General features: G+C 37.1%; 1 protein-coding gene across 7 annotated transcripts in view; it reads left to right on the top strand.

Moving 5' to 3' along the window:
* Positions 1-12597, top strand: part of BCAS3 (BCAS3 microtubule associated cell migration factor) — a 532941-nt gene that overhangs the window by 80297 nt on the left and 440047 nt on the right. For all 7 annotated transcript variants that reach the window (XM_041000469.1, XM_041000472.1, XM_041000471.1 and 4 more), the window contains exon 7: positions 1045-1117. In XM_041000469.1, the coding sequence (XP_040856403.1) occupies positions 1045-1117 (73 nt within the window). The remainder of the gene's footprint in view (positions 1-1044; positions 1118-12597) is intronic.

Here is a 12597-nt window from a genome sequence, read left to right on the forward strand (position 1 = left end):
TCTTCTACTCTATCTCTGGTAGTTAGAATGTTTCTTTTCTTATAGTGCAAAGATGGCATCTTTTACGTGGCCATTTCCTTTCTTGGTTTCTTGGAAGCAAAAGGAGGTCATTGTGCTCTTCTTAAAACTGTTGTTTTTCAAATGCCATTACCTGAAAATAGTCAGTATGCTAACGCAGCATGTTTTTGAATTGGCATCCCACAAACTCCTTTAGATCATTGCAGTTTGAAGACATGTCTCTTGTGTGTAAGATTTAGATCTTTTCATAGTCTTGTTCATATATACCAATTTCTTCTTACTGTGGGTAAATATTGATTTTATATCCAACAGTATTGTTGAATTAATTTATTATGTTGACTACAGCTTCTGGCGTTGAATAAGAGTAGGATAATTGGGTGTTGTTGTAAATGATTTTGATAGGAATACTCTGAGACATTTGATGACTTTTGCTATGGATTGTTTGTAGATAATCACAATTCAGTTAGGAAAATGATGTTTCTGTTTTATTTTGTTATGGTTTTATGAAGAATTTAATTCTATGCTTTCTCTACATATGTTGAAACATTAAGGTGGCAATTTACACTCTAAAATTTATAATGTGAAACTATTTCTATTGGTAAATCTAAGTTGGTTTTAAATTTTCTTTCTCATATATCAATGTTTACTTCACTAGTATTTTGTTTAGGATTCTTTAGTCTCTATATGTAAATGAACATGCTCTTCAATTTTGTTTTTATTTTCTGTTTTAAACTTACTTGATGGAGTACTGGTAGTAAGAACATAGTACTTTTGGTTAATTAGTTGATGGAGGGGAACATGGTTTTGTTTGAATGTGCATAGGATTGAAATGTTAAAATGCTAGTTTAATTTTTAGCGATGACAGGTTTATTTAGCCTTTCTCTCTGTCCAATCAGGTGCATAAATTGTATCATTTGTAATGACTATTTCCATATTTTCTGTTGCAAATATTTGAAAACATGAAAATAATGGAGGATATAAAAGAATCTTTCTTAGAGATTGCTTTTTTTTTATTCTCCTAAACAGGTGCTCAAAAGTGTGATAGCTTTGCTGAGAAAAGACCTCTCCTTGGTGTTTGTAAGAGCACTGGATCATCTGGGTAAGGATATTTAAAAGATTGATTTGTTTGTTGCAAATTTTCATTATTTCAGAAGGGAAAACTGTCTTAAAAATTATTGCACCTGTAAGACTAAATTCTCAGACAAAAATAAAACTTGTTACTAGGTCATAAGTCTTAATTTCTTTTCTTTCTTTTTTTTTTTTTTTTACTTTTTTTTTAAAGATTTATTTAATTTTTATTGGAAAGTCAGATAGAAAGAGAGAAAGACCTTCTGTCAGCTGGTTCATTTCCTAAGTGGCTGCAATGGCTGGAGCCGAGCCAATCTGAAGCCAGGAGCCAGGAGCTTCTTCTGGGTATCCCTCAAGAATAAATTTTAGGGCAGAAGTAAATATAATTGAGAGACTGCCACCTTTAACAATGGCTTTGTTATATGCATGTTAGTTGAGTTGTGGCTGTTCTTCCTGTCAAGCTTCCTGGGAGGGTCTGTTACAATGGCTCAATGGGTAATTCTCTACCTGCAAGTGCCAGCATCTCCTATGGGTGCCTCTTTATGTCCTGGCTACTCTACTTCCTATCCAGCTTCCTGCTTATGGCCTGGGAAAGTAATAGAGAATGGCCCAAAGCTTTGAGACCCTGCATCCATGAGGGAACCTGGAACAAGCTCCCGGCTTTGATTCTGCTCAGCTCTGGCTGTTGTGGCCATTTGGGGAGTGAACCAGCAAATGAAAGTTGTTTCTCTCTGTCTCTCCTTCTCTCTGTAAAATTGGTATTTCCAATAAAAATGAATAATTATTTAAATAAAATAAAGTGTCCAGGAAAGTAGCAGAATATGGCCAAAGTCCTTGGGCTCTTGCTGTCTATGTGGGAAACCTGGAAGAGACTTCTGACTCCTGACTTTAGCCTGGCTTGGTCCTGGCCATAGTAGCCATTGAGGAGTGAACCTGCAGATGGAAGATACCTATCTCCCTTGCTTCCTTGTGTGTGTGTTTTATACTGTGTAACTCTGTCTTGCAAATTATGAATAACTAAATAAAAAGGTTAAGTGTGATGTCACTGAGAGTTTATCATGTACTCAGCACTATGTTAGGTATTGGATAAGAATGCAAAAATGTGAAAACCAGTTTCTGTATGCCAAAGATTTAAAAACATGGTTGACATAAAAAGTATGATACACACAAAGTGATCATGAATTGGTGATGTATAATAGGAATTCAGAGAAAGTAGGATTCATTTTTTATGGATTAACAGAGGAGGCCTTATTTGGAGAAGTAGTCATGTAGTTTGTATCTTAAAGAATTAAAATTATTATAGTAGATATAGAAGAATAAGAAGGAATTCTATGGAAGGTTATGAATTTTCAACAGTGAAACAGAAACTAGAATGAATACATTTAATGTTGGGAATTTATGACTCAGAACGAACTATTTACCTTTTCAAACAAATTAAAAAACAGTACTTGCAGCTCTGTGGAATTCTACCAAAGAAATAATATTTTGATGTGAAGAGTTTAGAGTTGAGAAACTGTTAAATTTAAGTGGTGATGTATGGCATTCATGGCTGCAGCTGTGTTCATCCCACTCTCTCTTCTGTGCTCGTTTGGTATGGAAGTTGATAAAAAGTGGGAAATTTTGTGTGGGTTAGATTAACACACTGCTTTCTGTGGTTCCAAAATGTTCACTCAACTAGGAGACGCAGGTATTGCTTATTCCTGGGGGCATAGTCTGAAAATTAATGTGTTTGTCATGTGAGTTTTCAGGACCAGTGGCTTCTTCAGTTTAAGGTTGGTTACCAGATGCTTTGTGCAAGTATAAAGGAGACATGGAAAGTTACAGGGTGTAAGATAAATCTGGATAGACTTGAAAGTGCTCATATCTTTTGATCAAAGGGCAGCAACCTGAGCAACTTTGCTATTGAATCACTGACCTACCACTACAATATAAAAACATGAGGACATTTACCCCAACACCAGCCTTTAAGATAAAGAACTAAACCCAAACAAATAATACTGATCATTATTTGTATGTGGAACAAGATAGGTTTTTGAGTTGTCGTAAAATATTACATAAAATGCTTGCTTGAAATATAATATGTGTTGAGAAAAAGGAATGTCAGAGAAAAAAGGGTAGGTGATGCATATGGTATCTCAATCTTAAAAATTGCAGATAAGGGTTTTAAAGCAGATGTTATAGTTAAAATCATGTAATGAAATGGCCAGTCCCTAATGAATCAATGAAAAGTGTGACAGTAGTAATTCAATAGACATAAAGGCTAAGCTAGGGTTTAGAAAGTTTGTGAAAATGAAGTTGGAATTTTAAAATGGGAAAGATATGGAATGTTAGAACATTCATGAGAGGAATTTGTCACCTGATTAAAGCTTATATAGGAAATTTGAGCAAGGGTTGACATTATTGCATAACCATGTAAGCCATCTGCTTTTTGCAGTGCTGGCATCCCAAATAGGCACTGATTTGAGTCCTGGATGCTTTTCTTCTAGCCCAGCTCCCTGTTAATGCACCTGGGAAATCAATAAAAGATGGCTCAAGTACTTGGGCTCCTGCAAGTACATGGGAGACCTGGAAGAAGCTCCAGGCTTCTGACTGGCCTGGCCATGCCTCGGCTGTTTTGGCCATTTGAGAAGTGAACCAGTGGATGGAAGATCTCTAATTCCTTGTCCCCTTTCTGTAAAACTCTGCCTTTCAAATACATGAAATAACTTTTAAAAGATGCTTTAAAAAGACAAAGGAACTTAAGTATTCAAAAGGGAGCTGAATATGAACAGAAACTGTAGAGAAAAGGGTTATGCCGCTGTGATGAAGTATTTGTTGACTTCAGTTTTTCAGGTGCATATGTGTTGGTATATGAAAGCCCCATGGAAGGATGTATTAGATGAATTTCAACTACATGCATATAGGCTTGCTTGGCAGGTCTTAGAAGATTTTTTGTTGTTGTTGTACCTAATCAATCTTGCTAATTGTGATTAAGGAAATTGTTTTTATGGATTTTATTTATTGAGATACCACTTGTCATAAAATAAGCTCAAAAAGAGTGATAGTGTGTTTATGGTAGGTTATTAAATCTTTTATTGATTCAGGCTGGTCATGTTGGAGTTCTCTGTAGAAATATCAACTGTGTGTGAGTGAGAGAGAGAGAGAAAAAAAGAGAGAATGAGAGAGAGAGAATAAGTTGTTTAGTCCAAATATACAGAGGAGGTTGGAAGGCTGTAGGAAGAGATGTGATTTCAGGATAAAGGCAGAATTGTCTCTTCCTCTGAGTATGCCAGTTTTTTTTTTTTTTCTGTAAAAACTTTTAGCTGATTGAATGTCATGAACCCACATATTTGGGGAGAGTCTGGTTTACTCCAGCTCTACTGATCTGTTTTAATTTTATCCTAATCAAATGTCTTGGTGTATAGTGCTCTAGTTGGCACATGAAATTAATCATCATAGGGATAATGAAGATGATTATGATTAAGTGTAATGATTTGTAATGATTTCCTATGAATTTCCCTCCTCTTCCTAAGTCTGTTTTTGCTTTTTTCATAATCCATTTTGCAGTTGAGAAATGATTTTGTCACTATTTCTAATATGTCTGAATCATTTTTTAAAAGATTTATTTATTTTTATTGGAAAGTCAAATTTACAGAGACAAGGAGAGACAGAGAAAGGTCTTCTGTCTGCTGATTCACTCCCTAAGTGGCCACAATGACTGAAACTGAGCTGATCCAAAGCCAGGAGCCAGGAGCTTCTTCTGGGTCTTCCACATTAATGCAGGATTCCCAGCTGTTGGGCTATCCTTGACTGCTTTCCCAGGCCACATGCAGGGAGTTGGATAGAAAGTGGAGCAGTGCTGGGACACAAACTGGTGCTCATATGGGAACCCAGAGGACTTCAACCACTAGGCTATTGTGCTGGGCCCTGTCTGAATTGTTTGCTAGGTAGTTTTTTAATTTTTAAGATCTGTTTATTTTTTGTTGCAAAGTCAGTTATACAGAGAGAAGAGACAGAGAGGAAGATCTTCCATCTAATGATACACTCCCCATATGGCTGCAATGGCTGGGGCTGATTTGATCTGATCTGAAGTCAGGATCCTTTCTTGGGTCTCCCATACTGGTGCAGGGTTGTCCTCAACTGCTTTCCCAGGCCATAAGCAGGGAACTGATTGGGAAGTGGGCTGCCAGGAGAAGAACCAGTGCCCATAAAGGATCCCAGTGTGTGCAAGGTGAGGATTTTAGCTGCTACGCTACTGCTGGGCCTGCTACATAGTTTTGAGAGTAATTATTGATAAGTAATAGAAAGCAACATTTGAATAAGTTCATAGGTCATTTTATGGGATACAGAGCTGGGGTGAATGTTTCTTGTTATTATAGTCCACGGTTCTCTCCTGCCTGTGTGCTCTCCTTTTGTCTTGTTTTCTATTTTCTGATGCAAGAAGTTTGCTCAAAATATGCATGTTGTTTTCACCTATTTGATGATCCAGTTAGAACAAATTAAACTTTTATGTGTTTTCTGTTTGCCAGAATGGTTATCATTTTAACAAGGAAATTTCTGTGTAGGATTGTTTCATAAGAGTAACATCGCATAGTGGATGAATAGTTTATTCTCAAGGAGTATGTGTATGTTAACTTTTTGTGTAAAAGTTGGTGATGTAAATTCTAGGATCTATTTTACATTGTGATGCACATTCTAGGAACTATTATTTTGAGACAAAATCATTTTCTGTAATTTTTTGTTTAGAGGAAATGTTTTTAAAATTTTTTACTGATTTATATTTGTTGTATTTCAGTTTGAATTCATTACAGATAAAGTTGTATCTGTTGGTTCATTCCCAAGTGCCTATGACAGAATAGGTTGGGAAAGGGTCATGTCATGAGCCAGGAACTTCATCTGAGTCTCCTACATGAGTGGCATGTTGAACCAGTACTTGCTGCATCCTAGGCGTAAAAGGAGGAAGCTGGATTGGAAGCGGAGGCAAGGACTCTGATCTGTGATTCAGGCATCCCAAGTGGTGGCCAACCATCTGTGCCTGACTGCCTGTCCCAATGTAGGGTTTCATACCAGATGGCTCTATTCCTCTGAGTTTTTGGAATATACTGCTTTATGGGTCCGGCGGCGTGGCCTAGCGGCTAAAGTCCCTGGCTTGAACACACCCGGATCCCATATGGGTGCCGGTTCTAATCCCGCAGCTCCACTTCCCATCCAGCTCCCTGCATGTGGTCTGGGAAAGCAGTCGTGGAATATACTGCTTTCTTATTAATTTACCACTAAACTCTGAATGGACACATTCCCGTTTTTGATGTGTATTCTTTATGATGATTTCCTTCATCTCTGGTCCTGTATAAACTGAAATCCTTTGTTTTGATTTCTGGGAGCAACACCCTTCATCTCAGATCTGTTTTTAAAATTTCCCTACTGAGGAATAAGGTCTCCTTCATGTGAAAGTAAATCTGATGTGATTTCATTTATCCTGCCACATGTAGGACCATTAATTCTCTTTACTCTCAGTTTTCTAACTGAGCCCTGCTGAAACAGCTCTAGTACAAACTTAACTAATGAATATTCAAACAAGATGGTTCGTCTCTCTCCTAGTTTTTGTGTAGTACAATTTAAGGATGATTTTATTTTTGGAAAATATTTGACATTAGTTGGCATAATGATGTGCAGAAACATGGTCGCAAAAATAGGTGAATTGTGTTTTACTAATGTAAACAGTATTTGTCTTTCTCTCTTATTATAGTATTATGATATTGCTTTCTTTAGTAGTGAATATTTGCTTGTACTATGTGTATGTTATCCCATTCTGTTCACATTTAACTGATAAACATAGAGTTTTGATCATAGAGCTTAAAGGTTAAAATAGGCTGCATGGTGGTATCATCAGATCATAGAAATCATGCTCAGCTTTGTAAGGTATTGTGTCAGAGAATCCTGGTGTCATAGTCCATTCTAATTACTGTAACTAAATACTACCATTGGGGCAGTTCATATATAATAAGAATTTCTCATGCTTCTATAGGATCAGAAATCCAAGATTAAGGTGAAGGCAGGTTTGGTGTCCAATGAGGGCCTGGCAGATGGGCCGAAAAGGTCTACGATTCTTCCCTTAATCTTCTTTATCAGTTGGCTAATACTGTTCTCAGGGGCTTTTATCTTGTGATGCAATAATGGCCAAAAGCCTCATCTCCTAATCTCTCCAGCTGGTAAGTTTCAGTGTTAGAATGGACATGCAGATGCTGGTGAGCCAAGGTTGACCCTGCCTTCCTTGATCTGCCCCCCTCCAGAACCAACCCACACATTTGCTGATGGGTCAAACTACCATGCCTGGCCTAACACCCAGACCTGAATCACATGCTTACCTGTGGGAGCTATGTTAGTGGGTTGGTGTTGAGTCTTACTTGGCATAGTCTGCCCCCTTCCTCCCGACCTTTGTATGAGCTGGTGAATGTTGTGGCCTAGTCTGGCCCTCACCCTGTTCTTGGGTGCACCTTGGGGTGCTGCAGGCTGGACCAGCATGGCCTGTTCCCAATCCTGTTACCACTGAGTATTGGAGAGTTCCATGGTCATTAGGCTGGAAATATTTACAGTTCTAAAATCTGACATAACAGAAGATCAGAGGAGGGCCTGGCGTGATGGCGCAGTGGTTGGGATCCTCGCCTTGCGGCCTGGGATCCCATGTGGGCACCGGTTCTAGTTCTGGCGGCTCCGCTTCCCATCCAGCTCCCTGCCTGTGGCCTGGGAAGGCAGTCGAGGACGGCCCAGGGCATTGGGACCCTGCACCCGTGTGGGAGACTCGGAAGAGGCTCCTGGCTTCGGATCGGCATAGCATCGGCCGTTGTGCTCACTTGGGGAGTGAATCATCGGATGGAAGATCTTTCTCTCTGTCTCTCCTGTCTGTATATCCGCCTTTCCAATAAAAATAAAATAAATCTTTTTTTTCTTAAAAAAAGAAGATCAGAGGATAGTAGCCTGTAGAGTGTGTTTTAATGGAGAAGTCTAGAAAAGAAATCTAGGGTTATATTGGGCTTTCAGTGGGTGCTTTTTGGGTGTTATCTCATAAAACCTCTAGGTATGATGATATTTGTGAACCAGCTGTTGTTTTCTGTAATTTTATTCTTGTGTAGGTTTAAATTAATGTTGGTCCTCCTTAGTTTTCATTGGTACCCCTCAAACTATGGATGAATTTGTAGAATAGTGGAAAGAACAATTACCTTTGAGCTAATTTATTAGCTGTGTAAATTAGGTTGATTGACAATTCTTTTGCTTGCCTTTATTTACAAATTTGTGCTGCATGTAGATACTGTGCTTAGTTCAGAGAAGCAATGTTTTTAGATACTGACTGCCATCTGGGAGGTATTAGGTGAATCTCTTGTTACTTGAGTTAGATTTGAAGCATGGTTAGAGAACATCCTCTAACAGGAGTTTGTATGTATGGCTGTGTTGTTTTATGTGTGCCTATAAATGTGTTTATATTTGTATTCATACACATAATGCAAAAATACTTACTTTTATTCTTCAATCTTTTTTTTTTGTGTGTGTGTGTGTGGTGGGTGCTTTGCTTCTTTGTGTAGTCTAGAAATGTTACTGTGCCAGCATTATACGTGGCTTATGCATGCTTTTGTCCATCCTTGTGGCCTACTTTAGTATTCTATGTAGAAGTTTTTACCTTCCCTGAAAAATTGTATTAAGCTTCTGTTGTCTAAAGCAGCCTTTGTTCTTTAGTAGACGTGAAATTGAACTATGATAAACTATGCTTTCTAAAATGTATAACTTGATCAATTTTGACATTTGTATATACCCATGAAGCCATTATTCCAGGAAATGTAATGAACATAACCATAGCACACCATGCTTTCCTCATGCTCCCATTGTAAAGCTTTCTACATGCCCTAAGTCAAAAGGAAAAGTTTCTTTCCTTCTTTCGTTCTTTCTTTCTTTTTTTTTTTGCGATGCATTGTTTTTATGCAATGCTTTGCCATCACATAGTTCAAAGTTACTTTAGTGTTTAGTTTAAAATTATGGGATGGATGTTTGGTGTACTTCTGTGTGTGCTGCATCCTGTATCAAAGTGTCTTGAGTGCAGATCCCATCTCTACTTCCAGTTTCAGGTTTCTACTGATTTGTGTCATATGAGACAGCAGACAGTTGTTCCAGTAGTTAGGTCCCTGCCATCTTCAGCAGAGACCTAGGTTGAGTTACTGGCTGCTGGCTTTGGCTTAGGCTTAGATGAGTTTGAGGGTTGAACAAAGTGAATCAGAGATTTTACTGATTCTCTGTTTTTCTCTTTGTATTTCAAATAAATAAAAATAAGCCAATTTTTAAAAGTATGTAAATGGGGCTAACATTTTGATGGGAGTGGGTTAAACTACCCATTTGTGATTCCAGCATTCAATATTACTGAGTTTTGCTTCACTCCTGCCCAGCTGTCTGTAATACCAGAGAAGGCAGCAGAAGATGCCCCAGATTCTTGGGCACTGCCTCCCATGGGGTAACTCTAATGGAGTTTTAGGCTTTGCTTTGCCACGGTCTTGACTTCTGCCTTGCCCAACTATGGGCTTTGGCACCCATTTGGGGAGTGAACCAACAGGTGGAAAATCTCTCTGTAATTATGTCTTTCAAGTAAATAAATAATCTTTTAAAAATGTGTCATGAATTCAGAATTGCTATTTGTTCTATCTACAGCTTAAGTTAGTTCTTTTTAAAGTAAAGCTTCTATCTGCAACCAGTTCATAAAACTACTAACGGACTTGCAGTTTCTGTGTAATCATTTCAAAACAACAGGTTTTTTTTTTCGAACACTAAAAGAGAGTGCTGGCTTGACATATAAATAGAAAACAGATTGAGCTTTTGGCCAATATTGCTCTGCTGGTTTAAATATTGGTTCACCCAACTTTAGCCTTAGATTACAAGATTTGCAAATTAAAGAAAAACCAAAAGAAAAAGAATATCTGCATAGATTTGATTTTGTGGAATTCCACACAGGTACATTTCATCTACTTCTGGTTGGACAGGACATTGAATATGGTGAAAAAGTCTGGTCACTGTTGTGTTGTGATTATCTTAAAGACAATTGAGGCAGGTAATTAATCAATTCATTATAGAGAACTGTGACAGTTTCTACATGTAGTATTTCAAGCATTTTGGGGGAGGTCTTTGGTTGATACAACTATATGGCTTTTCATCAGAATGAAACCTTGCCAAATATCACTAATTGTATTGTTTGGTAACTTTTTTTTTTTTTAAATCAAAGTATCAGGATTTGAGAAAGGTAATTTACATTAAGATTAAAGCTTGTTGTAATCAAAGGCTATGGAGGTAGTTTATTCTGAAAGTACAGTGCAGCCTAAATAAAATGTAAATAATCCTATTGGGCTAATGATGTTAGATATATAACTTAAAAATGTTTGCTGTAGATCTCATATTTTGCTCTGTATCTAGAAACACCAAAGAACTATTTGGATGTTCCTTTCATTTTTTTTTTTCCTGAAACTGGTCTGTGCGTTGTATCAAGATGAATTTTTGGGTACAGATTGTGTATCAGTCTACCTTAGAGTACTAATCTGAGCTACTATTCATGACTGGAGGGGAAGATAAACCTTGATAAAGAAAACAAAAAGTAGGCTCTGGAAGAGCTGATATACTAGCATATTGAGAGTAATAATAAACAAGTAAAATACATAGTTTGGTTAAGTGCAAAATTGTAGCAGTGATTAGGTAATGCTGATAGGGCAATATTTTTCTGCTGTTATATGGATAGTTTGCTGTTTGGGGTTTGTGAATAATGTTGATACGAATTCTGTGCTTTTTTTCAGTGTTCATTTCTGTCAATAGACATAACCAGAAGTAAACCTGTTGGATAAGAAGTTATGTTGTTTTGGATATTTCTAACTTCTTTTTTCTGTCTTGTAAGCTTTTATTTATTGTGGGTATATGGAATTATAAATTAATTAGGAAAACAGAGTAAAATGTACATAATTTATTATATTGGTGTACCTGAAAATATTGTGATTTGAAATGATGAGTGTGCTTTATTCCAGGTAAGTCATTTATAATGCATATAAGTTTTCTTAAACCTACTTACGAGATAGATAACTAGGTAAGGAGGGGAGAGAAAGAGGAGAAAACTACATTACATCTGCTGTTTCGTTACTCATATTCCTACCAACTACCATGTATGGATTAGGCTGAAGCTGAAATCCCTGAATTCAAGTTTCCCACGTGGGCAGCAAGGACCCAATTATTTGAGCCATCATTGCTGCCCACTGAGGTCCACATTAGCAGGAAACTGGACTTAGGAGTCATAGCCACGGATTGAACCCAGGTACCCTGATGCTGGATGTGGCCTTTTAGTTAGTGACTTAACTACTAGACCAAACATCCCTAAGCATTTGCTACTTTCTTCTGGTATTGCCATTATGGATTCTTTGAAATATTGTCTATAATAGTAGTAGTATAAATGTTATATTATGGCACATGTCTAGTTGGAAATTTTCTGGAAGATGACAAAAATTCTTGAGGGCATTTAAATTATAAGGGGCAAAAGGACAGAAAGTGGTCATCAGTGACTTTGTAGAAAAGACTGTGCAGAGTGAAATGGGAAAGGAAATGTTTTATAGTGCTGGAAAATCCCAAGTTTTATATTATGTACAGGTGGTACAGGGCCATACTTTCCTTTGTTTTTGTGTGTGATGCTGTTAGCCATACCTTAGGATGCTTGGGTTCAAATACTTGAAGAGAATTTGGAAAAATGCATCACATTCTTTTTGGATTTGTATTTCACTGCAAACTTTGAAAAAGAAAACCTGTTTGAATCTGTGTTTATACACAGAGTGTTATTTCAAAAAGAAGTGTCTTGGCCTCAAAAAGGCAGTTCATGCTACTGATATAACATCCAGGAGGCAAGATTTAATGTTTCTGAAACTCTCTAACAAAAATCAGTTTGATTGAGTTATGATTTTTCTTTAGTTTGAGCTGATTTTATGAGAGAAAACAATTATTGTTTTTTTTATGATAGAAAACAATTATTGTAAGTGTAAAAAAGTGTTCTTTCCCCTTTCGTGTAATTTGTTAAAATCTTGCTTTATTGTAAGATGACTGAAGTATTAATTAGAGCTTCCTCATGGGCGTGGGTAGGTGTACTTGTAGAAGTGGGAATACAGAAGGGACAGCATTTTGCAGTTGCTTTTTAGAAGCACTTATGTGTATATTATTTTTTAATTTTTAATTTGTGTGTGTGTGTTATATTTTGTTTGGGAAAAGATAAGGGGCCATAATAAATTTGTATGTTGTAAAATAATACCACTTCCTGTCATATTTTCAAAATTTTTTCTAATCAGCCTTTTCACTGTTTTGAAGAATTTAAAAGCAGAATGCTTTGGTTTGTGCACCTTTTTAAAACAAGGAAGTAAAATGAACCTTTATGATGATCAGCAAGCTGCATGAAAACAGCTGCAACGCATACTTTTGTGAGCCGCTTGTCAAATGCAGCGACAGTATTGGAAAAATGATAATATACCCCCACACTAT

Source organism: Ochotona curzoniae, unplaced genomic scaffold (genome assembly GCF_017591425.1).
Source record: "Ochotona curzoniae isolate NIBS_2020 unplaced genomic scaffold, NIBS_Ocur_1.0 scaffold_2453, whole genome shotgun sequence".
In the NCBI taxonomy this organism is placed as follows: Eukaryota; Metazoa; Chordata; class Mammalia; order Lagomorpha; family Ochotonidae; genus Ochotona; species Ochotona curzoniae.